The sequence below is a fragment of the Talpa europaea genome, assembly GCF_964194135.1.
Source record: "Talpa europaea genome assembly, chromosome: 3".
NCBI classification, from domain to species: domain Eukaryota; kingdom Metazoa; phylum Chordata; class Mammalia; order Eulipotyphla; family Talpidae; genus Talpa; species Talpa europaea.
In genome coordinates this window covers 105,736,666-105,764,159 of record NC_140069.1, presented here as the reverse complement: position 1 = coordinate 105,764,159, position 27,494 = coordinate 105,736,666, and the positions used below count along the sequence as shown (strand labels likewise).

Here is a 27,494-nt window from a genome sequence, read left to right as displayed (position 1 = left end):
TGAGTAGACTTTGTCCTTGTACATGTACTGTTTCCTCCACACACTGTCAGTCTTTCTTGGTGTTCTAACAAATGACTTTGACACTTAGTGGCAAATAAAAGGTGTATGGATGATAGTGCTGAGCTTGCTGAAAGAAACTAAGAAAGTGTGTCTTGCAAGACATTACAATGTATATCAAAGCAAGACTTTCTCGAGGAATTAGTAAAAGAAATAGAGGGTAAGCATCAACAGAGAGTTAGGACGCAGTGGAAGTCCTTCGATATTATTGAGGACGCGTGTGCCACTATAGTCTGAGGATATGAAACACCAGTTATGTGGTTGAAGAAATTGCTTATTGAGGTATAACATGACATCATTCAATTTGAAGAAAATGGCACAGCTGTTTTCTGCATTGCTGTAGATCCCTTCACAGCAACTGTGCTGTAGAGTCAGAATACACTCCCATCCTCTTATGGTGTGTCTGTACAGTGGGGAAAAGGGAACAATATAACATCATTAATATGAAAAGACAAGTAAGTAGATAATAGAGGGAACAAAGTGGTACCATCTTATTTACATATAAAAAACAAAGTCCAAGAGCAAAATTTCAGCACTGGCTTTGGGTAGTGAGATAATGATTTTTTTGTATGTGTAATTTTTCACTTTCTATAATATATTTTTAGTGTTTTGTGCTACTAAAACAAAGTGAAAAGAGTGAGGTGAATCCTTCCCTTTAAGAAAGGCAAGTAGATAGCAACAATATCTAAAGTACAGGGATCCAAAGACAGGTACATTTGTATGGCAGGGAGTAGATAATGCTGGATAGACCCATGTGTCATGCCTGATTATATGTGTTTGTGTGTACTTAATGAAATGAAGAAAACATCAGAGATAAAGGAATAAAAGATTCCTCAGGAAATGTTCATGGGATCAGAAATCCCTGAGTTTTCACTTGATCAGAGTATCTTATCAGTCACTTTTATACATGAAGATCTTTTTGGAGAGATATAAACTCTTTAGTTCATGTGTCTTTCTTTTCCTATTGTAAAGAAATTATTCCACTGTCTTCTGGTTTAAAGTGTTAGTATTTAAGTCTGATGATCTGATTTTCTTTGTAAAAGAAGTAATAAAAATGCTTTTAAAAAAACTTTGGAGAATAACTTAAAATGGTTTGAACTCTTAAATTTTGTTAAGTACTTTTAGCACAATCTTGACACATTGCCTTTTTGAGGTGAACCACCTGTATCTTACAACTGTTCTTAAATTTAAGAATAAATTTACATTTTAAATATTAAGTATCGTGAGCTTGTTTATAAAGGTAAATAGTAAAATTTAAAACAAAAATTATTAGTGGCACTTTTAATTGCATGATATATGCATTTTGTATTAAAAACTATCAAAATTACTTGTCTAATGAAATAATAAGTAAAAATATTTGGAATAAGATGGAAAGTGATAAAATGCTGCTTATTATATACTTTGTAGTATTAAAACATACCTGTATTTTTAATATATTTGAAGCTAGATTTCTCTTTATAAAAATACTTTGGAAAGCATGCATCATTTGACTCAATAATACAGGATTACTTTTTAGAGGGATAATGTTGGAGGTAAACAGAATAATGGAAATTTAAACATTTTAAGACTGGGAATGTTTGAGACTGTGCACAGTATTGCATTATGTAGGGCTTTGTTATCAGATTTTTTACAATCTTCTTTTAACTTGAGAAAATGTAAAGTGTTTCCTCTTGTAAACATTGGTCGTCATTATGCATGTATTATGTGGAAGGTGACAATTTTACAAAATGTACAGGAAAAGCTTATTCCATTTAAAGGCACTCTGCTGACCTTAAATGAATATTAATTTGGGTTCTCAGAAAAGTAGTGTGCACAGAGTGAGCCGTGACCCTTTAGTCATATTTTACACTTACAAGAGTTTGGGACTGACTGTATTTGTTAGTGTTTTCGACTCAACATTTTGGGAAAGTTTGTTTCTATGGAAATAGGTCTTTGTGGCTAGACTGAATCCTGGATAGGTGAATGTTCTTATTCTGTTCATCCTTTTAAAAACTAAATTAGTTCATTTTTGAAGTGAAATTTTATCTGTGTAAAATAATGTTTTCCTCTAACAAAGCACCTCTCAATTTCAGACTCCACTGCGGTATACGAAGACATTGTTGCTCCCAGTTGTTCTGGTCGTTTTTGTTGCAATCGTTAGAAAGGTGCGTCTGTCACTTAAGAGCTCTTTTCTATAATAAAACATTTTCTTGTGTTTAACCTACTAGTTGTGTATACAAGGCTACATGTTAATATGACCCAATAATTTTGTATGGGTTAATAGGAGCATTTTCTGTATATTCTTAGTAATATAATAGCCTTTGGTGAATTAAAAGTCGTGAAGAATACTCTCCTATTAGCACAGACATAGGGAAAGAATAGCTCAAGTGTTTGTAGTCATGTATTTTGAAAGATGTATCAGAGAGCCATGTTGGCCTAGATACAGTTGTTTTGCCTGTGTAAAGTATCACCAACTCACTTTTAGCTTTTATGTGATAATCCCCCTAAAAGATTCAGTGTATGTCCAAGTGATTTGCGCAGTGTTCATTAGCTCCTGGATCATGTTTATTATTAATCAGAAAGAAAAAAAAATAGAATATTAACAGTGTATTACTGAACTTAATAAAACAGCTAAACTCCCCACTTGCTTTGATAATGAAATTCTAAACCCAGTTGTAAATCAGGCTCAGGGAACTCTAGTCTTTAGGGAAGTAGAGCTGATATGATATTCTCTTTTTTATGAGTTGGTGAACTCTGTAACTAAAAGTGCTTTGAGAGAATCAATTGGGATTAATCTGTGATAGAAAAACAGATGATAGACCCTAAAAGATTTTTGATACCTAGAACTGCTTACTGTATTAGTACAATTTTTGTAGAACATTTTGTACTTTAATTATCATTCACATTATATATTTTCTCTGTGTTTTGCACTCTCCCAAAACAGTTCACAAACAATACAGCTCACATTTCAATTGGTTATTAAATAGCCCAGTGGGGTACACAGATAATATCATCCCTATTATGAGAGATACAGAATTGGAGGAGCAAAGAGGTGATTAACCACCTCACATCATGTCATTAAGTAGCAAGGAAGAGCAGGAATCAGACCCCGTAACTGCCCTCTTGTTGTGCGCCATATGATGTTCAGCTCTGCAGTCTCACAGCCCCTTTTAAGTTCTAATCAGGTTATGGTTTGTCAGTTTTTGCTATTGCCAGACTCTACATCCTTTGCGCTTTTGCGTACTTTATGTCAGTGTGCACCCAGTAGGTAGTCAAAAAATACCAAATGTTGGTAATCTATAAGGCATTCAAAAGGTAGTTACCTGGGTAGCTGGAGATGATGGAAACCATGAGCTCAAGTAAAGAAGTTAGGATGTTTGGTTTAAAGGAGAAAAGATTCAAATAGTAAAAGGATATTCATTTTCAAATATTTAAAAGCCTGCCACTTGAAAATAAGATTACATTTATTTTAGTTCCTTAGAATTACAGCAAATTTCAGGAGGTGGGACATTTGACCAGAAATGGTCTGGACTTACTAGGAAAAGTGTTATATATTCAAGCAGCAACTGGGTGGTTCTTTTAAGAGCTGGATCACAGCCTGTCATTGGTGTTATATAGAACATCCATGCGGGGGCAGGACTACAGATTAAATAACGTGCAGTTGCTGCTAAATGTGAAAACACAGTGAGTATCTTAGTTGTGCTTAGTCTCTGACCCAGTTCTCCATAAAAGAGAGGCATTACTAACAACCTTGGCATGGTGGAATTTACTGAATGTCAACCAGAAGCCAGAAGGTTCGGTTTGAAAATGCAGTAATACTTCTTAGTTGTTGTCTGACTTCAGGGAGATCATTTAATTCAGCTGAGCCTGTTATTCATTCACAGAATGAGGTTAATAAAATCTGCCTGAATAGGATTGTTACATACTAGATATGACCATGCACTGTACAAATGTAAGGTTATTTTGTTGTAATTACTATTTTTGAGTTATGTCTTACATCCATACTGCCTATATTTTTATAGTTTTAAAATTTAGAAGATACTTCAGTTAAAAATTTCTTAGTTGTTCTAAAGTATTTAAAAATTTATTTGCAGATTGTTAGTGACATGTGGGGTGTCTTAGCTAAACAACAGACACATATCAGGTAAATATGCTACTAATATTTTGTTACCTCTACTCATTTATTAGATAGATATTTAGAATGTACTAATTCATTAATTTAATTAAAATTAGTGTGTTAGATTTATAGTTAACATTATTACTCAACATTTGATAATTGATGTTTTCAATTGTTGTCATAATGTTTTTCTCATTATTTCCTATCTGTGCAGAACTTTCCACATGACTTATTCAGACCCCCAAGTCCCATCCTGAACAATATGACAGTAGTACTACATGTAATCTATACTTGAAAGAACAGAACTTTGTGCTTCAGTTAGCAGAAAAAAAATAATATTTTTTTGTGACCAGTGGGCTGTCTTTTGAGAAAAGAGGTGGGAAATAGAACATTTGATCCATACATCACTTTTTACACAAAATAAATTCCAGATGGAACAAAGATATAAATATAGGGGAAAAAATGAAAACCTCAAATTAACCAAAGGATTATTTTTATGTTTGTAGGGTTAGAGATACCATTAAACATCACGTGGAACCTATAACCTTGACAAGTAACTATATAAATATTTTGGTTTTGTAAAAGATATTGTAAGCTTGTTGAAGGAAAAGACAAATTACAGACAATATTTGCAATATATGAAAAAGTACTAAAATGGCCATCATGTATAGAGAACTTCTACAGATTAATAAGAAAAATATATATCATTAGAAAAACAAGTGAATAACACAAGTAGGAAATTGTGTTCACATTAAGTTCACAATTTTCCCTTTTCCATATTTTCATGTTCATGGTCTTCCTTCCTGCTCTTTAACTGTGGCAAGCTGTTGTTTGCCTTTGCAGTTTTGCAGTGGTTGTGCCCAAAGCCCACAGGTGTGTCCCCACACCCCACAGCCTAACTCTTTGTGTGGCTAATTCCTCTATCTCTGCTTAAATGTCACCTTCTTCAAGGAGCTTTTCCTGACCATCATTTCTGAGTGATTTCCTTATCTCCTTGCCGGTTATTCTCCATCATTGCACCCTCTTTGTCTTTCTCTCTCATCATTTATCACCAAACGGTGATAAATACATACTGATATGTTGGCCTGTATATCCTGAAGGGAGGGGTCATTTTCTCTTTAACAGTTTATATGTCATGCCTGGCACATAGTAAAAAATAGTTAGATGAGTGAAGTCCTACACAGCAGTAGTGAAAAAGGTGATAAATCTCATGATAAAGACAAAATGATGAAAGTAAAATCCTTCTTACTTACATCTTTGTAAAGATTAATAATTCCCAATAATAACAAGGGTGGGAGAAAGTAAGTGGGCAGGCAGTTTGGTGATACATAGTAAAACCTATAGCAAGTCTTTTCTTGACCTGGTCGGTGCTACCAGTGCAAATGCATTCTCTAGAAATGCAGAATAGTAGTTGCACATAGGAGGGGTATTGCATGTAATGTGAAAAATATGAACCACCAAAATATCCACTAGTAAGGAATTAGTTTAATTATAACCCATCATATAGTAGAATTCTGGGTCATCTTTATGGAAATCTTCCTTTATAAGTCATTGAATAAAAAATTATAAAGCATTATATATAAGATGACTACTCTCGTCTAAAAATGGAGATTCTGTATATTTCGTTGTGCATAGGAGGTATTTGGAAGGATAAAATCCATAAAATTAATACTGTGGGAATGGTCTTCCAGTTTACTGTACTGTTTTATTGTTTCTAATAGTTTTTTAGTCAGGTTTTTCTATGTATATTATCATGTCATCTGAAAATGATGATAAGTTTTACTTCTTTCACAATATGGATTCCTTTTATATCTTCCTTTTGCTTAATTGCTCTAGCTAGGACTTCCAATATTATGCTAAGTAATAGCATGAAAGTGTACATCCTTACTTTGTACCTGCTCTTAGAGAAAAAGCTTTTAACTTTTTAATACTTACTGTGATGTTTTACTTTGGATATGTAAGGTGTGACCTTTATTATGTTGAGGTATGCTCCTTTTATCCCCATTTTATTGAGAGTTTGTAATCATAAATGGAAGCTGATTTTTTTCAAATGCATCAATTAATATGCTTATTAATATGCTTTATCTTCCCTTTTGTTGATGTGGTCAATTACATTGATTGTTTTGCATCCCTGGAATAAATCCCACTTGGTGAGGATGGATGATTCTTTTAATGTAGTGTTGAATTTGATTTGCTGAGATTTTTGTTGAGGATTTTTGTATCTATGTCTTTAGTTTTCTTTCTTTTTTTGATGATGTCCTTGTCTGCTCTCTGTATCGCAGTAATGTTGGATTCATAAAATCTGTTTGGAAGCCTTCCCTATTCCTCAATTTTTGGAAGGGTTTGAGAAGATTAAGTATTAGTTCATCTTTATTTATTTATTTTTTTTGCCAGAAATAGGTTTATTTATTTTATTTATTTATTTATTTTAAATAATAAATTTTATTTTTATATTCCCCATACAATTGCAACCCCCCCTTTCTGAATCCCAATCCCTCCCCTCACGCCCCCCCACCCCCAAAAAAGTGTCTCTGTTTCATAGTTTTTTGTTGATTCTGATTTTCACTTTCTTATAGTTATTCATTTATCTGGTCCCTTATTTAAGTTTTCTAGATTCCTGCTATGAGTGAGACCATCCGGTATTTTTCTTTTTCTTTTTGGCTTATTTCGCTGAGCATGATCCCTTCCAGCGCCATCCATGTTGCTGCAAATTGCATGTGCTTATCTTTTTTGAATGCTGAGTAATATTCCATGGTGTATATGTACCACATCTTCTTGATCCAGTCATCTATTTTTGGGCATTTGGGTTGTTTCCAAAGCTTAGCTATTGTAAATAGTGCTGCTATAAACATAGGGGTGCAGGTGCTCTTTGAAATTGATGTTTCTGTGTCCTTTGGGTAAATACCTAGGGGTGGAATTGCTGGATCATATGGAAGCTCTATGTTTAGTAGGTCCAGAAATCTCCACGCAGCTCTCCATAGTGGTTGGACCAGTTTGCACTCCCACCAACAGTGCAGGAGAGTTCCTTTTTCTCCACACCCTCGCCAACATTTGTTGTTGCTAGTTTTTTTAATATGTGCCATTCTCACTGGTGTAAGATGGTATCACATGGTAGTTTTGATTTGCATTTCCCTGATGACAAGTGATGTTGAACATTTTTTCATATGCCTGTTGGCCATTTGCATTTCCTCTTCAGAGAAGTTTCTTTTTAGCTCTTCTGCCCATTTTTTAACTGGATTATTTTCTTTGTTGTTGTTGAGTCTCATCAGCTCTTTGCAGATTTTTGTGATCAGTCCTTTATCATTAGTGTTGGGTGCAAAAATGTTCTCCCAGTTGGTGGGGTTTCTCTTTGTTTTTGTTATTGTCTCTTTTGCTGTGCAGAAGCTCTTTGATTTGATGTAGTCCCAGCTGTTTATCTTTGCCTTCACTATCACTGCTTTGGGTGATGTGTCTGTAAAGATGTCTTTGATGTGCAAATCACGTAGTATTTCGCCTATATTTCCTTCTATATATTTTATGGTTTCAGGTGTTATGTCTAGTTCTTTAATCCATTTTGAGTTGATTTTCGTGTATGGTGTGAGGTAGTGGTCAAGCTTCATTCTTTTGCATGTAGCGATCCAGTTTTCCCAACACCATTTATTGAACAAACTTTCTTTGCTCCAATGCATAGTCTTTGCTCCTTTGTGAAAGATTAGTTGACCATAAATCTGTGGGTTTATTTCTGGATTTTCTATTCGATTCCATTGGTCTGTATGTCTGTTCTTGTTCCAATACCATGCAGTTTTGATGATTATGGCTTTGTAGTATAGTTTGAAGTCTGGGAGTGTGATGCCTCCATTCCCTTCTTTTTTTTTTTTCAGGAGAGCTTTGGCTATTCGGGGTTTTTGTGATTCCATATGAATTTCATCAATAATTGTTCTATTTCTTTGAAGAATGACATTGAAATTTTGATTGGAATAGCATTGAATCTGTATATTGCTTTTGGTAGGATGGCCATTTTAATAATGTTTATTCTTCCAATCCATGAGCAGGGGATGTCTTTCCATTTCTTTGTGTCTTCTTCTATTTCTTTTAACAGTGTTTTATAGTTTTCTTTGTATAGGTCCTTTACCTCTTTTGTTAGATTTATTCCCAAATATTTGAATTTTTTTGTTTCAATAATAAAAGGGACGGTTTTTTTGATTTCTTCTTCTTCAGATTTATTGTTTGTGTATAGGAAGGCTACTGACTTTTGTGTGTTGATTTTGTATCCTGCCACTTTACTGAATTGATTGATGAGTTGAATTAGTTTTTCTGTGGAGTTTTTGGGGTTCTCTACGTATATTACCATATCATCTGCAAATAGTGATAGTTTGACTTCTTCTTTTCCTATTTGGATTCCTTGGATGTCTTTCTCTTGTCTTATTGCTCTGGCTAGGACTTCCAGTATTATATTGAAAAGCAGTGGTGAGAGTGGACATCCTTGTCTTGTTCCAGATCCTAATGGAATTGCTTTCAGCTTTTCACCATTGAGAATGATACTGGCTGTTGGCTTGTCATAGATGGCCTTTATGATGTTGAGGTATGTTCCTTGTATCCCAAGAATTTCAAGGGCTTTTATCATGAATGGGTGTTGCACTTTGTCGAAAGCTTTCTCAGCATCTATTGATATTATCATATGGTTTTTATATTTCTTTTTGTTGATGTGTTGGATAACGTTGATTCATTTTCGGATGTTAAACCATCCTTGTGTCCCTGGAATGAATCCTACTTGGTCGTGGTGAATTATCTTATGGATACATTGTTGGATTCTGATAGCTAAAACTTTATTGAGGTTTTTTGCATCAGTGTTCATTAGGGAGATTGGCCTGTAGTTTTCCTTTTTTGTGTTGTCCTTGTTCGGTTTTGGTATTAGTGTAATGTTGGCTTCATAGAACATGTTTGGTATTGTCCCTTCCTTCTCAGTTCTTTGAAGGATAGGCACTAATTCGTCTCTGAATGTTTGGTAGAATTCATTTGTAAATCCATCAGGTCCTGGGCTTTTGTTTTTGGGGAGGTTTTTGATTACCATTTCAATTTCGCTGCTTGTAATTGGTCTGTTTAGGTGTTCTATTTCTTCTTTATCTAGCTTTGGGTGATTGTAGAGTTGTAGGAATTTGTCCATCTCCTCTAGATTGTTGAACTTGTTTCCATATAACTGTTCATAGTAGTTACTGATTATTCTTTTGATTTCTGCTGTGTCCGTTGTGATTTCTCCTCTTTCATTGATGATCCTGTTTATTTGTGCTTTCTCCCTTTTTTCCTTTGTGAGCCTGGCTAGGGGTTTGTCTATTTTACTGATTTTTTCAAAGAACCAGCTCTTGGTTTCATTGATCTTTTGGATTGTATTTTTAGTTTCAATTTCATTTATTTCTGCTTTGGTTTTTATTATTTCTTTTCTTCTACTGGTTTTGGGGTTTTTGTGTTGTTCTTTTTCTAGATCTTTGAGCTTCGAGATTAGGTTGTTTCTTTGAGTTCTTTCTTGTTTCTTGATATGAGCTTCTATTGCTATATATTTTCCTCTTATTACTGCTTTTGCTGCATCCCATACATTTAGGATATTGGTGTCCTCCTTGTCATTCAATTCAAAGAATTTTTTAATTTCTTCTTTGATCTCCTCATTAGTCCAGTGGTCTTCCAGTAGTGTGGTTTTTAATCTCCATGAGGTAAGAAAGTTCCTTGCCTTCCTTTTATGGTTTATTTCTAGTTTGATGCCTTCATGGTCAGAAAAGATGGTTGGTATGATTTCAATTTTTGTGTATCTGTTGATGTTTGTCTTGTGCCCCAGTATGTGATCGATCCTGGAGAATGATCCGTGTGCACTTGAGAAAAATGTGTACTCCGTTTTTTTGGGGTTTAGTGTTCTATAGATGTCTGTTAAGCCCAAATGCTCTAGGTCCTTATTTAGAGCTTTAGTTTCTTTACTTATTTTTTGTCTTGTTGATCTATCCATTGTTGATAGTGGTGTGTTGAAGTCTCCCACTACGTATGTGTTTTCTCTGATGTCTGTTTTCAGAGAGGACAACAGTTGTCTGATATATTTTGGTGCTCCTTCGTTTGGTGAGTATATGTTAATGAGTGTTATTTCTTCTTGAAGTATTGTCCCCTTGATCATAATGTAATGACCATTGGGGTCTCTTTTTATATTTTTGAGTTTGAAGTCTGTTTTATCTGATATAAGTATAGCTGTTCCTGCTTTCTTTTTTGGTCCATTTGCTTGTAGGATTGTTTTCCATCCTTTAACTTTGAGCCTATTTTTATCTTTTGTAGCTAAATGTGTTTCCTGGAGACAGCAAAAGGTTGGGTTTTGTTTCTTAATCCAGGCTGCAACTCTGTGTCTTTTTATTGAAGAGTTTAGTCCATTCACATTTAGAGTTAATATTGATATGTTAGCATCTGTATTTGCCATTGTGTTTGTCTTTCCTTTGATTTTACTTATTTATTCTTTTTTTTTTTTTAGAATGATTTTTTTTTAATAGAGGCATGTTTTATTTATTTATTTGTTTGTTTGTTTATTTTGCTTATACATGCACTGGGTACAGTCAGAAGCATGGGAGGGTGAGAGAATTCACCAGAGCCAGAGCAGGGAGCAGAGCAGGCAGAAGGACCGAAGTACACTGCTGAGGGGAGCAGCGGGCGGCAGGAGAGGTCTGCGTGCCATGTGGGACCCTCCTCCAGTGGCCGGGGAGCAGCCGGGGATCGAACTGGTGCCACAGAGGCTGCGGGCAGCTTCGCAACCCAGTGCTCAACCGCTGCGCCACCGGGGAGGCCCTTTACTTATTTATTCTTTTAATAACTTTTTTTTTTTTTTTGGCCTTCTTTCGTTGTTATTCGTCCCTCTGAGGTTCTGGCTTTAGGATTCCTTGTAATATTTTTTGGAGTGGGGGTTTAGTCTTAATGAAATTCCAGAGTTTCTGTTTGTCTGGGAAGGTCCTTATTCTTTCTTCATAGAGGAAGGAGAGCTTTGCAGGATAGAGTATTCTTGGTTGGCATCTGTTTTCTTGGAGTCTGTTGACTATGTCCCTCCACTCTCTCCTTGCCCGTAGTGTTTCTTCAGAGAAGTCCGATGTCAGCCTGATTGGTTTTCCTTTGAATGTTATCTGTTTCTTCCCTCTTGCCAGCTTCATTATTTTTTCCTTGTCCTGGATTCTTGGGAACTTTACTATTATGTGTCTTGCTGTGTTTTTCCTTTCGTCGTGGAAGTTTGGTGTTCTTCTTGCTTCTTGTATATCAATTTTCAGCTCCTTCTTCACATTTGGGAAGTTCTCTTCAGTTATCTCCTGGAATATTTTCTCTGTTCCTACATCTCTCTCCTCTCCTTCTGGAATTCCTATAACTCTTATATTTCCTTTCCTCATGGAGTCAGATAGTTCCCGAAGTCTTTCTTCGTTCTTTTTCCTTTGTACTTCTCTTTCCTTTTCTGTTTTGGTTCTTTTTATTTCTGTGTCTTCAAGAGTACTTATTCGTTCTTCCATTTCATCTATTCTGCTTTCATTGCTTTTCCCAGAGTTCTTTAGTTCCTCCATTAATTCTTTGATCTTCTGTGTACTTTTGCTTCCCTCTTTATGGACTCAGTTTCATTCTTCTGATTGTTGATTATTTTTCTCATATCATTGTTTTCCTTTATGACTTCTGTCAGTTTTTTAATCACAGCAATTTTAAATTCTCTTTCTGGAAGTCTCAGAAGTTCTTCCAAGTTACTGTCGTTGTAATCTGGAGGGTGGTTTTCTTTTTGTGGTGTGATTTTTTTCCTGAGGAGTTGTTAGGTTGCGTGTGGTTCTTCTACTCCCTACTGTCTGTTTTCAAGCTTACTGGCCTGCCCGGGGCTGTGTCTCCAGAGTCTCTTTGTTCTTCTCTAATGGCGCCCGGAGCAGTTCGCTCACCACCGGGGCGAATCCTGCAGGGTTCTCCACAGCTCCCGTTCACGGGGTGTGGTGGCTGTAATAGTTCCTTTCCACTCCCGGTCCTGCTTGCTGCGTAGTTTGTTCTTGTTGGTCATTTTAGTTTGTTGTTTTCCTCCTCTCTGCTGGCCGGAGAGTGCCGACTCTGTGGGTGGGGGAGGGGAGCAGGGTTCTGTGCTTTCCTCCCTTCTAGTCCTCTTTTATGGCCACTTTCTTCTTCGGGTAGTTTGCTGGAGTCGTCCGTTTATCTTCCCTGTCCCAGTTCTCACTGGGACCTGCCGCTTTTCCTCCCTATTAACTTTTTTAAATGGGAGATCTTACTCGCAGCGTCTCCTCACCGCCATGTTGCTCTGCCCCTCTCTAGTTCATCTTTAAAGAGTTGGTGGAACTCACTAGTGGAACCATATGGTCCTGAGCTTTTGTTCTTTGAGAGATTTTTAATTACTGTTTCATTATCCTTGCTTGTAATTAGTCTATTCAGGTTTTCTTTTTCTTGCTGATTCAATCTTGAAAAGTTGCATGCTCCTAAGAATTTGTCCATTTCATCTCAGTTATCTAATTGATTGGCCTAAAGATGTTTATAGTTGTATTTTATAATCATCTGAGTATAAAACTCTAAAATCAATATTTAAAAATTAGTTGTTTTCCTACATGGAAACAATGAACTAAAAGAGAAAAAATATCAACAAAAAAACCCTATTTACTATAACATAAAAAAAAAATCCTGGGACTAAAACTAACAAAGGAGGTGAAAGACAATATATACAAGGAAAACTATAAAACACTGTTAAAAGAAATAGAAGATACAAAGTAATAAAAAGATAACTCCCTGCTCATAGATTGGAACAATTAACATTGTTAAAATGGCCATCTTAACCCAAGCAATACATAGATTCAGTGCAATCCGTATCAAAATTTCAGTGGCATTGTTCAAAGAAATAGAGCAAACATTACAGAAATGTATATAGAAGCACAAAAGCCTCAAATGTCCAAAGAAATCCTAACCAAAAAAAATGCATGTATCACAGTTCCAGACTTCAGCTACACTACAAGTGATCAAAACACTATGACACTGGAATAAAACTAGATACAAAGACTGATAGTATATAGAACTGAGAGCCCAGAAAAAACCTTCACTTATATGGACAGTTAATCTACAACAAAGGAGCCAGGAGTATACAATGGAGAAAGGAAAGTCTATGTGCACAACAAAATATTACTCCGCTATATTTAAAAAAAAAAATGAGCTCTTGTCATTTGGGACAACGTGGATGGAACTGGAGGGGATTATGCTAGGTAAAATAAGTGAGAAAGAGAAGACAAATTTCATTCAAATGTGGAATATAGAAAAACAAATTAAACCCTACAAATCTGACTGTAGAATGAGGTCATCAGAGGGTGAGTGTGGAGTCGGGAGCAAATAAGGGAGAGCCCAGCGGATGTGAATTGTGAGAGATTTGGTGGTGGATGTGTGTGGTAACATACATCTGAAGAAATGTGAAATTGTACTTCTGAATCATCTACAGTTTGCAGACCAACATTACTTCAATAAAGAAGTAATGTAATAAAGAACAAACAAAAAACAACTGTGGAATTGGAGGATGAAGTAGAAGTTTTCATTCTACTTTGTTGTTTTGGGGGATTTTTATAAGTAGAGACTGTTGGATTTATGTGTCTATATTTTCTTTTATAAATTGAATATGCATGGCCTTATATGTCCAGATTTCTACCAACCAGTGAACAATTATTGCATGTATTCCTTGTTCATACTTAAAAACAATTTTGGGTAGCTGCCCTTGCTTATACCTGAAGCCTTTAAGGATAGGGGGAAAAGGAAAAAGCTTTTGGTATATGCTGCTAAGATTTCGCTTCATTTGAGATGACGTTGTTTCTGAAGAGCTTGGGAAGGAGTGACAAGTCACAGTTGTAGTATGTAGCTCTGGAACACAAAGGTGGAACTTTTCACAGGAACAAAGCTTTCCTTTTAAGAATGACTCAACTGTGGAAGTAATTTTATTATATATATATATAAAATTATATATAAAATTATAAATATAATTATAAATAATTATATATAAAATTATACCATATAATATTAGTATAATTGTATTATATAATATATTAATTATATTAATATTATATAATATAATTTATATATATAAAAACCACTGAGCTTCATGGGGTTTTCTGTTCAAGTAGGATCAGAGTTTTATCAGAAATAGGATGGCACCTTGACATTTAGTGTAAGCACCAAAGTCACATGCCAACATAAAAGGGAGGGGGTGAAGATAACATTTTAATTATCAAGATGTGAGTACCAGTATTCCCGTTACTCACTGACCCAGGGAATGAAGTAGGGTGGAGGCAGAATGATGTAGTTGAATATCTGCTGACCCTGAAATCAATCAAAATACAGTTGGCCTTGCCACTTGGTAGCTTTATAACTCACTTACCTCGGCTGGAATAATAAATAGTTGTATGACCACCGTTAATGAGTGGTATTAAGCATATTACTATTGTGGGTACAAAATAAATGGCGAATTGATAAATTTTACTTGCTTTAGCTCCATATATTTCCTGCTTTAGCTCCATCTATTTACTGAGATTTTAATATATCACTAGTTTTGAAACCATATTCTCAAACTGATTGTACACTGCCTGGGTTAGGAGTTCATTGAATCATTATTGATTCAAAAAAGAATTGAGCTCTATGTGCCAGGGCTTATGCTAAGTCTTGGAATCTGCCAGTGATTAAGACAGAGAAGGTATGTGTCACCTATTGACACCTTCCCATCTCTGTCCCAGACTTCTCCCTTGTAGTTCAGATCTATACATGCGACTCTCTGTCATCTCACTTGGCTGTCTACTGAGAGTCTCAAATTTTGTGAATACAAAACTGAACCTGTGAAAGTACTTTCCTACCACTGTGCTCCTCCTAGATCTTCTTCATCTCACCGGTACCTCCATTCTCCCCTGTGCTCACTCTTTTCTAGTCAGACCGTCTTTATTTTTGACCCACTGGGACCTTCCTATCATGGGACTTTGTACGTCCTCTCCTCCTGAAATGTTCTTCCCTGCATGACCTCAGCCTCTAACTCTCAGTCACCCAGTGTCCCTCATCTTTTAGCCTGTTTCTTTTTCTCCACAGTATTTTCCACAATGTAGTATGTTTTTGTTTGTTTGTTTGTTTTGGTTGTTTTTTGTCTCCTTTGACTTACATGTAAGCTCTGTGAGAGCAAAGGTTTCTTTTCATTTTGTTCACTGCCGTGTCTCCAGGGACATAATACTCAATGAAATTGAGTGGGTGGGTGGGTGGATGGATGGGTGGATTTGTACCCTACACTCTTAAATTGTTAGTTCATGTTTGTAAGCAGAGACAGAGAATAACCTAGCAAACTAGTAAATGAAATTTTTGTTTTCAATGAGAAAATGAGAGATATGGGATAGTAGTGATTAAGGAGGGGATAGTGAATGTGGGAACCAAACGTACTTCTGAGGCTTTATGGGGTACAAATGGTGTAGTGTGACAGGAGCACTGTGGTCGAAGTGAGTTTCAAGGATGAAAAGAGGCACCAGCTTAAGAAGAGTAAGTGTGGCATGCTAAGGATTGGCAGTTTATTCTAATTGCAAAAGAAACCCATTGGAGGGTTTTAATATAGGGATTGGCTTGGCTGTTTTTCAGTTTTTAAAAGATTGCTCTCACTGCTGTGATGAGAATTGACAGGAGTTGGGGTTTGGGGAATAGGACCTGAATGTGATGTGGGGAGGATATGTGGGCCTCTGAGCATTATCCTATTTCAAAAAATTGAAATTATCAAAGCCTAAGGTGGATTTTTGGGGATATTTGTATATTCCAGAGCTATTTCTAAAAAATATCTCTCTGTGGCTTTCTAATTTGCTTCTATAGTTTATGGGGAACTAAGGAGCTGAGGGGCCCACTGGGAATGGAAAGCAGAGCTGTGGAACTGTGAAAACTTCAGAGTTCCTGTCACTCAATGCTTTGCCAGAGTGTCACCTCTGACGTCGCTGATCGATTGCAGAGTACCTTCTATGAGCCTTCATAAATGACATGTAGTCAGATAGGCAGCATGTGCAAATAAATAAACAAACAAACAAACAAATAAAATGAGCTGTTTTATAAGATTGTCACGCACTGGTTTTGGTTTTTAACTGCAAGTTATTTTGATTTATAGCTGTGTGTCCTTAGGGAATATTATAGAAGCTGTAAAACTCATTCATACAAGAAAAATGCAAATAATTGAAGGAATTGCTTTAATAATGATTCAATTTTAATATATTTTTTCCATTTCAGAAAACACCAGTTTGATCATGGAGAGGTAAAAACCTAACATTAGTAAAGTTTTACTTATTTTATGTTTGTATATATTTGGACTTCTCTTTCTAGTCTCAGTTTCTGTATTTATTAGCAGTTCTCCCTAATCATCTTCCAAATATACCTGTATATATTTTTTATGAGAACGTGTGACCATTCATTTGTGACCTTCCATGTGCTGGAAGAGAATTGCTGAAAGTTCTTTAAATTATTGCATTTGACATGTGTGACCATTCATTTGTTAAAACAGTCAAATAGGAAACTCATTTTGTCTGAGTGGGTCACCCTCACAGTGATAGCTGCGTATTTCTGGAGTCTGTGTGGTCACCTGCGGGCAGCACTTTCCTCTCTGCTCACCCTGCCTGAGGCCTCAGAGCTGTCACTGGCTGCTCCCAGAGCCTGGTGATTCAACTTGGTTTTTGCGTGTTTTCTCACATTGTTAATTTTTGGATAGTAGGTGATTTCTCCCTTTAGGTGTATAGTCCCTCTAGTTCTCCCACCACCATAGCCTCTGTGATCTAGCACTGCAGTCCCTTTTGCTCTTTCTCCCCTTGATCTGACCTCTCTTCTCACCCTCCCCTGATGGATGCCTCTGATCTATGGTCATCTTGCAAGTGCTTTGTCTTTTTCCTGACTCTTCGTTCAGTGTCTCTATATTCCACATATAAGTGAAACCATCTGATGTTTATCTTTTTCCTTCTGACTTATTTCCCTTAACATAATCCCTTCCAGCACATGGATCGAACTGGAAGGGATTATGTTCAACCTGGTTTTGATAGCAGTTCCAAGGGGGAGTGCTGGTGTCTTAAAGCAGCAGCTGTTTCTGTTTACCACTTTCCTGCCTTGATCTGATGCTAGTGCCAAGGTAGATTCAGAAGTTGGGCATCATCATTTGCTGACTTGACTCTGGGCAGAATTGCAGAACCACGTGCCTTAGAAAACTTGTTTTACACATTTCAGATATCAAAATGATGTTGCTAAGAAAAAAAATGCCCTTTTCTGTATACTCAACAATTTACCAGTATATTCTGAAATTTCACAAATAGTAAGAGTAAAAATGATGTTATCTTTCTTTCAGCTGGTCTACCATGCATTGCAGCTGCTAGCATATACGGCCCTTGGCATTTTAATTATGAGACTGAAACTCTTCTTGACACCACACATGTGTGTTATGGCTTGCTTAATCTGCTCAAGACAGGTATGATGGTGGTTTGTAGTGTTTGGTGACTTTGTAGCTACTCTGGTCATTCTACCCCTGCGTTTGCTATGAAATAGCCTAAAATTTGAATTACCCAAAGTTCTTTGAATTATTGCAGTTAAAGGTCTTCATGGTTTTGTACTGCTCTTATTAAGTGTCAGGCCCAAAAGTGATCATTTTCTCTATTTCTAACTTCTAAAATAGTCCTTGGAATACAACAGACTCTCAGTGCAGGCTGAATTCATGAATGATGACTACAGATCTTGAGAGAAGTATTTTTGTTTGTTTGGGCATTCATATCACTAAGAATACCAACAATTGATTTTAAGTTGTAAGCACTGCCTCCTTGCTCTCTGTGTAGGGACTCACACTTCTCCATAGTGTCACCTTTTCATGAATCAACTAGCTACAGTGCAAGTGCAGTATTTCTTTTAAATTTAGCACATATTTACTAAGTATCTACTCTTTGCTATAGGAAAGAGGGTAAACTGGTACATAAAAAAAATTAAAAAAAACCTTAAGTGTATATACTTGAAGCCCTCAAGAAACTTGAAGTATAGCTCTATAGAAATAGAGAAATAATATTGTAGAGAAATAATATTGAAAGTATGATAGAGACAAAGCATTTTTATTGAGGTGGACTATTTGAATAAGGAAAACCTTAGCTGGCCTCAAGGTTCCCAATCAGAATGTTGACATTATGTTAGAGACTCCCTACTGTCCTGATGCTGACCCAGGAGTGAAGCTGCTGTTCCTGTTTCCTCCAAGAGGGGACAGGAAAGGGGTCTGTCTGGTGGGAAGTCTCTCATCTTAAAATCCCTCCTGAAGTGTGACTGATGTGGTCTGACTTCACAGGTGGCCGACCTCTGCAGCCACAGGGAGGCCTGTACTCTTGAGGAATTCTTTTGATCTCTAGAGTCTTTGTTTCTGGATATTTCTCCATTGAATAATTAACCCTTTATCTGACAGTGTATCATAGGATAACTAATCCTTCATCTGGAGGACTGTTTCTCTGGTAACCGTTTTGTTTTTTCAAAGAAACAACTTTATTACAAAGCTGGCTAAGCAGAGACAGAAGCTCCCAGTTTCAGAAATAGTTCCTGAATGGCTGAGGAATAGGCTATCACATTTGGAAAGCTGGGCTGGGGAGGATGGGAGAACTTTTCTTTGCTGGATACATGCTACTTTGCACTAACAATGATCAGTGTGTTCTTAATTTGGTTTCAGCTATTTGGATGGCTCTTTTGCAAAGTACATCCTGGTGCAGTTGTTTTTGCTGTTTTAGCAGCCATGTCAATACAAGGTTCAGCAAATCTACAAACCCAGTGGAATATTGTAGGGGAGTTCAGCAATTTGCCACAAGAAGAACTTATAGAATGGATCAAATATAGTACTAAACCAGGTAAAAAAAAAAAAAGTCATATAATTTAGCTGATGTTTCCCTTTCAATTATATGCACTACTGCAAAATCTTAAACTCAAGTTACTTCTATTGTTCTTGCTCTTTCTAAGCAGGGCTACTTCTCAGTTATTGTGATAAAAAGAGAGATGTCAATCTTACTTAAATTATTTACAAAGAAAATGTTATACATTTTTTTAGTAATTTACTTTGTTGTTTTCCATAAATTCCATTTTTTTCAATTTTTACCCAGAGTTTTATATGCCACATTTATTTTTTTATGCTTATTTCCTTAATGAATTTTTAATATTAGTCCTTCACATCCCTTTTTGAAATGAATTCATAAAATGTGATAGTTATTCATTTGTAGAAAGGGAGGTTTTGCAGTGGCTGCCAATAGCTTCATAGTGCTGAGACTCAACCCTTTGTGTCACCACGGAGGCCCCCTGGTGATGCAGGGGATTAAGCATCAGCACTATGAAGCTATCCACAACTACTGCAGCATGAGTTCGATCCCCAACCAAGGAGATGACCCACATGGAGCTGCAGACCTCTCCTGTCTTGCCCGCTGCTCCCCTTAGCAGTGTATTTCATTCAATCCACCTGTTCTGCTCCCTGCTCTGTCACTGGTGAGTCCTCTTACCCCCTGCACCTCTGGCCTGTACCTCAGTTCTTGTACACATAAATAAATAAATCTTTTTTTAAAAAGTGGGGGAGAATGTGTTATCATAGGTGCTATCATTGAATGAACAAATAATAAGTTATCCTCTAAAATTCCTTGTGCTGGGCCTCCCTGGTGGTGCAAAAGGTTAAGACACAGCCTATGAAGCTGTCCGCAGCCACTGTAGCACAAACTCGATCCCTGGCTGGCCAGGGAGCAATCCACATGGCATAGCAGACCTCTCCTGACTCACCTGCTGCTCCCCTCAGCAGTGTACTTCAGTCAATCCGCCTGTTCTGTTCCCTGCTCTGTCTCTAGTGAATCCTCTCACCCACCCCACACCTCTGGCCTGTAGCCCAGTTCTTGTATGCATAAATAAATAAATCTTTTAAAATAAAATAAAATTCCTTGTGCTGTGAAACTTTCCCAGTCAATTTGGTACATCTTTTCCTACAATTAAGAAAGATTTTTAGGATATTAAAAATACCAACATCCAAAAATCTTCAACGTGAGATGACAGATGCTCTGTCTTCTAGGGCAAATTGTTAACCCATTTCTGGTTGTTGCTTCACACAGGTTCTGCCATTGACTTTTAAAGTCATGAAACTCTCTGGGCTCAGGTTTTTTTCACCTGGAAAGTGTTTGAGATGACTAAAAGGAGACCTTGCATAACACGGGTGACTGTGTCTCTTGCTTTGCAGATGCAGTGTTTGCGGGCGCCATGCCCACAATGGCAAGTGTGAAACTCTCCGCACTTCGACCCATCGTGAATCATCCACATTATGAAGATGCAGGTTTGAGGTTAGTACTCAATTGTCATATTGAAAAGAACTTTCTCATACAAATAGGTAGTGAATGAGAGAATCAGTAACATTGTAAGGAGTGTTTTTAAAAGAATATGCTATAGAGTTAGGAAAGAGGAGTATGTTGAAATAAGACTACTAAGTTAGATGCAAAATTGCTAAGACTCTGTAGGGTAGGAAAAATAAGACTTTTGAGTTTTCTTCTCTACCAGGCAGCATAAAGAAGTCATCCCATATCAATTTTCTACAGGTTAACCTGATGCCAAAACACCCAGGTGTGTTATGAGTGGTGGGGGGCCTGACACGCTCCTGAAGGCTCATTGGTCTGTGGTTGTTATTAGAGTTTTCTTAGAGGCTGTTTTCCTTGAATTCTGAGGACTCAGTTGAAATGGAGTCCATTCAAAAAGGGTTTGATTCTGGTTTTCACCCAAATAGTCCCTTAGAATGACCATGTTTTTTTGTTTTTGACTTTTTCATGGCACAGTCTTATGTTCTCTTAGTGAAGGGACTAGATCTAATTTTCATCCAACTTCTAGGATTGGTCAAACTATTCATGTTCTAATATACTGGATGAATCCTATTACTATATTCTTTTGTGTAACAGTAGGGCATGTATTTTATACATCAGAATGTTTTTCATTAAAAAAAATTAATGTCAGCAAGCTAATTTTCCAGAGCAATTGTGTTGAATAGTTTAGGTTTTTTGGTTTTTGTTTTTTTCCCTTAATGTAGGAATGAAATGGAGAGCCATTTAATATTAATTATTGTTGGGGTCAAAGTTGGGAATTCTGTGACTTTAAAGCCGACCTGTAGCTGTGCTTGTGTAATACCCATCTGCATACAGGGTGTCTTACTCTTGTTTGTGGTAGAGTGATGAAGAATTTAAAGCAAAAACAAGCAGATAAAGAGACCAAGTTTGGAATGGAGGGTTGCATTAAGCCAAACCTCTCCTTCCAGGACTCTTGGCTACTTCTGCCTTTTTCCTTTGATTTCCCTGATGCCCCCACACAGGAGCTTTTGTGAAGAATGTTCTCATGACTGGATTCTTCTCTGTTGTCTTTCTTTTAGTCCCATTCAGTGCTTTCTTCCAAATAGGTTGATCACATCCTTTAATCATCAAAATCTGCCAATTGTTTTTCTTTAAAGAGCCCGAACAAAAATAGTATACTCAATGTATAGTCGAAAAGCAGCTGAAGAAGTGAAGCAAGAATTAATAAAGTTGCAAGTGAATTATTACATTCTAGAAGAGTCATGGTGTATAAGAAGATCCAAGTGAGTATTCCACACAGTTAATATTTTATATTCATAAAACATGAGAAGTTAATTCAGTCTCATGCCAGTGCTTTAATAGTCCTATTGTAAGATGCATGTAACATTCAGTAAAATGTATGTGGAAAAATGTTTTAGATAATTATCTAAATTGAATCTTTTTTTCTGTTCTGCTTATTATGAATATTTGTTGTTGTTTTTTTTATAATGATCTGTATGTTCATGCTACCTAAAAGGTACTATATTGATGCAGATAATATTTCAGATGGTTCATATTTACCTGTAATATTTTAAAAACTCTAATTTAAAGTTGGGTATATTTTCTTTAAAAAGACTTGCAGGACCTGAAATGAAAAAACAGAGGAGAGAGTCATAATGAAGTCAGTTGACAGCTGAGAATTAGGACCTCCTCCATCCATACCTCATTTCTAAGATGCTGAAATATTCTAAGATATTCTGTACCACACCATATCCTGTGTATTTGGGACCTCCTTTCAGCATCAAATTAGAGGGAAACTTCTTTCTTGCTGCTTCATATCTTATTTGAATGGGAAAGTAATTTAACTTTAACGTGACCCACATTCTCTTGAGTTTATAGTTTAAGAAAACATCTCCACAGAGTTCAGTAGGCAGAGTATAGCTACAAGAATAGGTAGGGTCTTGAAAGCAAATGTAAATTGTCAAGTTGACCATGTAGACGTGTGCACCCAGGTGACTGGACAGTGGATGACAGTGGCTTCCTATTGAAATACCAAAGGATTCACTCCGTGAGGAGCCCAGACAGAGCCGTGTCATCAGAAATCAAGGATCTTTCATAGGATGCTGTTAATTTTCAGAGCCTCACTGCTCTTTAACAGAGGCCTCCAAGAGATTGCTGTATCTGTGGCTTTATCATATTCATTCACCATGATTTTCAGTGATACATAAAGGTGTTAAAACAATTTTGGAGTGAAAATTGTACTGTGATATAGTATCCATACAGCATTACCCACAGGGAATTTGAGATGATTATTGATTATGGAATGATTTCCTATGCTCTCTGCCAACTGACTTTAATTAGAAAATGTTATTCTCTTGATTATAATTTATGAACATAAGGACTTTAATACATATGAAATTCATATGCTCAACTTTAGTTAATTTGTTATATAAACTAAATAAAAAAAGTCCTAAGCATCTCTCATACAAGCTTTATGAGGACATTGTGAGAAATGAATGGTGTGCTGACCTTTGTGATAGGAAGAGCTCAGCTTCCTGACAGCTTTCAACCAGCACTGGATCTTCTTTATTGCCTTAGGCATCACTCTCCAGTTCTGTTGTGCCAGCCTGAAACACCTGTACTCAAACAGAAAAATCATCTTTCATGACCCTTTACCCCCAAACTGTAACAATTAACCTTCATTCAAGATTCTTCACATTGTCCTAGCCCCCTTGGATGGTGTTTTAGAAACATGAAAATTACGGAGACCAGTATGTTTTGTGTTCTAACATGTTGGTCACACTCCTTGGCTTTGTATAACTGTAGTTAAAAGTTTCATGTTTTGATGGATTGAGTATGATTTTTTTTCTACACAAGAAGGGATGAAAGGACACATTTAGGAAGCATAGCAATAAACCTTCCAGTCATCTCCATTTTAGAGCTCACGTACAGGCACTTAGAATTGGGGGTAACGTGTGTTGTGTGCTGGATTCCCCATCTGCACCTTGACCTTCCTTGCTGTGTTTGTTCCAGCAGAAGTGGAGAGGGAGGAGGCTAAGAAAGTGACTTTCTCTCATCTGTGCCCCCCACTCAGTGATAAAACAACACTCTCCATCTACTGTAAGATTGAAACTAAATAGAGTATAATTGTCGAGAAACCTTAGACAGGCGTCCTGTGCTTAAACCTTGACACAGCACAAACTGCTTCCTGATCTGTCAGGGAACCAAATGGGGAAACTCAACTAGGAGAGGAAAGGGAAGAAAGCCCAATACTTAGTGCTGACATTTGCTATAAGAAGAACAGAGTTTCTTGTCAGATGCTTCTCCTCCAATTGGCATCTTCTTTATCAGCGTGGCTTTCACTTTCAATGCAGCTGTGCCAGCCTGAGACACCTACAGGTTGCAGGAACAGGAAAATCTGTCAGCACAGGAAGCAGTGGGGAGCACAAATAGAAAAAAGGGAGAGAGGGACGAATATTTCTCTACTGCTTTCCCTGTGCCTGACATATTGGTCAGCACTATGTTTATGTGAGCTCAATTACATCTGGCTTAATTGTGTGGTTTGATTGTTCCTTAAATACTTGACACCCCGTGTTCAAATACAAGCACTAAAATACACTCAAATGCAAGTTGTAGATGAGTTTTTAATTAACTGCTCTTTTATTCTCAGTTCTCTGCTTTCTTTCTCATTAATTCCAATAATAGAGTTGACATAAAATTAAAATAAAACAATTCAGAAGGAAACTTTTTAGATTTTCACTAATGCTATTTAAAGTTGTAGCTGGCTGTCCTGGGAAACTTCAGGAAACAGATAAGGACTAAAGAATGTTATACTTAGAGCTTACAAAGACAGCTGTTTGCTGTCTTTTTCCAAAAAGCACTTGCAGCCCAGAGATGAGTACTTTTCTATTCCTGTGTGCTTCATTCTCTCCTCCTATTGGCCTGTAGCATTGCAATAGTTTGACCTTGACATGTATGAGAAAATTAAATGGTAGAAAACCCAAGCCTTGTCCTATCCCCACATGTATGTTGGTAGAATCTAGTGTCATAAGGGTGTGCAACAAATGTGCACCAAACACTCTTCATGGGCACAATCATTGGGAAAACCTTTTGGGAGATAATTTGACAGCAGCAAAGTAAAAATTATGTTTTTCTTAGATACACTGCTTGTGCTACTTTGGGAAGTTTACCTTGCCAAAAGGTAAAGGCACAAAAAAATATTTCTAACAGCATTGTATTATAGTAGCAAATGGGGAACAATTAAGATATCCATCCATAATGCAGTAGTTAAATAGTACATACATATAATAGACACTATTAAAAAAGAATAAAGTATATCTTTGTGGACTAAGATGGAAAAAATGGCCACATTGTATTAAGTAATTTCGTTTTTTTTAACTTTCATTTTTTTGGTGCAGTTTATATATGTTTATTTTATCTATTTTTACAGTAATTTCATTTTTGTATAAAAATAAAAATCCATGCATTTTAATATGTCCATTCCTCTGCCAGCATGATCTCTGTGAACATGGGTAAAAAAAGTTTCAGTGCCTTATGTGCTAGAATGTTTACAGATGTCACCTCTGAGAAATAGCAGTGGAGGTGACAGTGACTTGCATAAGTCTGTATCTTAACACTTTTAGAATGATGGCTTACCGTCACCAGAAGAAGTTCGTAAGGAGAAGCAGGTGCATTCCTGCTGTGGTCCTTGCTTCATATAGTGGAGAGCAAGGGAGTGGTCCTACCATCAGGGTATGGCAGAATTTAAATTTTTTCCCATAAAAAATGAAACAACTATGACAAATCACAGTTTTCACTTCTCTATAATTTTTCCTATTTTTAAATTTCTCAAAAATCATATGGAAATGGTGAATAGTTGTATCTACAAAACTATACTTAAAATAAATGCTAGAATTTTCTTGAGTTTATTTGGGCAAGTATCATAAAATACTGATTTCACCTATGCCATTCTTTATATAAAGGTAATGCTTTTAAGATTTAATTGTGCGTTTAGTTAATATGAGTTTAACACTGACTGAAATGTTCGGCAGGAAAAGACGAGGACGACAGGGAAAAGACGAGGAAAGGGGGCTTTATTGCGTGTCCCCCCCTCCCCACCCCCCCACCCCCCCGCAGCGAGCTTCTCAGACCCAAGGTGGGGGTCGATGAAGTCTTGCCTATTGTCAGGGGAAGGCAGATTTTTATAGGATGGGGAGAGGGAAACCAGGCTTGCAGGTGGGGGAACTGGTTTATGGAGGAACAGTTGTTTTTCTGATGGTATAGGTGGCAGGCCCTCATTCTCACCCCTCAGAGGGCTTCCTCATTCTCACCCCTAGGCTCTTACCAGATGCTTTTTTGTCCTAGTGACTCTGGTTCCCGCCAGACCTTTCAGACACTACCTGAGATTTTCTTTAAGTTGTCTGACGCTCGGTGTGTTTGCCAGTTACTACCTTTTTTTTTTTTTTTTACAGTGATGAAAAGGTATATTTTATTTATATTTTTTGAGCAATTTTATTTTATATATTTTTTCATCATTTTTCATTTTTGCACAATGTATGCATTTTCATCTTGGTTATAGTCCCCATACAATTTCTACCCCCCTTGTTTTGATCCTACTCCCTCCTCCCCCCCTGTATAGACTGAAACCAGTTACTGTCTTTAAAATCAATATAATACCCCTTCCTGTGTGTGGCACACGTGCTGGGTGCGTTCTCGCAGTCGCTGCAGCACAGCTGTCGCAGTGTTTCTCCTTTCACTAGAGTGGAGGCTGAGGCTGACTAAAGTGTCCAGGACCATATCTTCAATAAGTAGCTGTAGGGTAAGGAAAAATGTCAGGCTTTTCTGCCCTCCCGCCATCAGGATAGATGGTGGATCCTTGCGGTCCTGAATGCATGCCTGATGGCGGGCACCTGGAATAGGGTGTGGGCATAGGTAGATGGGATTCATCTGGGCCAAGACTGGGGTTTTTAAGGGCGGCGTCACGGGGACGCCAGCAGAAGCCGAGAAGAAGCCAAGAACAAACAGAAGCAGGAGGGCAGAGAAGCCGAGGAAGAAGAGAAGCAGAGAGAACGCCAGAGAGCCCAGTTAGAGTGAGGATTTGCTGGGGGCTGGGAGGACTGCCAGCCCCCCAGCACCCCTGCCTGCCCTATGCCGGGTAAATCTAAATAAAAGACCTGCAAAAGCCACTGAGGACTCTGACTCCTCCTTTACCCGGTCTGCTGGATCAGAAAACCTGCACCGTGTCCTTCCTGCCCCTACAGTAGCTCAGGCAAGATTTAACCAAGAGCTCTTAAACCACCACCTGAATTCACATATTTAGTACATTTGTTTCTTTCCAGTAACCTTTGCTGCATTTATCTTTTTCTGAAGATTTATGACAGCTTTACACAAATATAAATAACTATGATACGCTTTTAAAAAGAATTAGTAAAAAGTGAAATAAAGGTGGGAATACAAAAGTGTGTTCCCTATCTGCCATTATAGAATACATTCATTTTTACCTGCACATTAATTTTTCTAGGCCTGGTTGCAGTATGCCTGAAATTTGGGATGTAGAAGATCCTGCTAATGCTGGGAAGCCTCCCTTATGTAACCTCTTGGTGAAGGAATCCAAGCCTCACTTCACCACTGTATTCCAGAACAGTGTTTACAAAGTCTTAGAAGTTATAGAAGAATGACTGCTGCCTGTGAAGAACAACATCAGTAATGGTTTTAATGTTTTGCTACTAAGTTATGCATTGTTTTTAATTCAAATCCCAAAATCTTGTATAGGTAACTGTTTTCAAATAGAAAACGTGTCATTTTGTCAATGGAATGTCATGTTGGCCGTAAAAGTCCTTATGCTTTTTCATCAATCGGTTACTATTTCGATGTGCCCTTAAAATTTGCTATGCAAATGGGTATATGCTTGTACTTGACTTAAATATTTGTGCTAAAGTGAGCAAAGGTACCTGTATAAAAAAAGTCTGTTGACAAATATGATATGAAGATAGTGTATTCTGAACTCTTGAAGGGGCTGCCGGACCCCTCCTCCCTTCTCTGCCTCTGGCCCTTGTCTTTTG

At 37.1% G+C, this 27,494-nt stretch overlaps 1 protein-coding gene across 1 annotated transcript in view; it reads left to right on the top strand.

The window, feature by feature from the left end:
• Nucleotides 1–27,110, top strand: part of DPY19L1 (dpy-19 like C-mannosyltransferase 1) — a gene marked incomplete at both ends in the record, with an annotated part of 81,304 nt that extends 54,194 nt beyond the window's left edge. Inside the window, 8 exon segments of the mRNA XM_084230773.1 lie at nt 2,130–2,201; nt 4,131–4,180; nt 16,385–16,409; nt 17,484–17,603; nt 18,831–19,005; nt 20,364–20,463; nt 21,612–21,737; nt 26,954–27,110. Of these exon segments, the coding sequence (XP_084086899.1) occupies nt 2,130–2,201; nt 4,131–4,180; nt 16,385–16,409; nt 17,484–17,603; nt 18,831–19,005; nt 20,364–20,463; nt 21,612–21,737; nt 26,954–27,110 (825 nt within the window).
• Between the last annotated feature and the right edge of the window lie 384 nt (nt 27,111–27,494).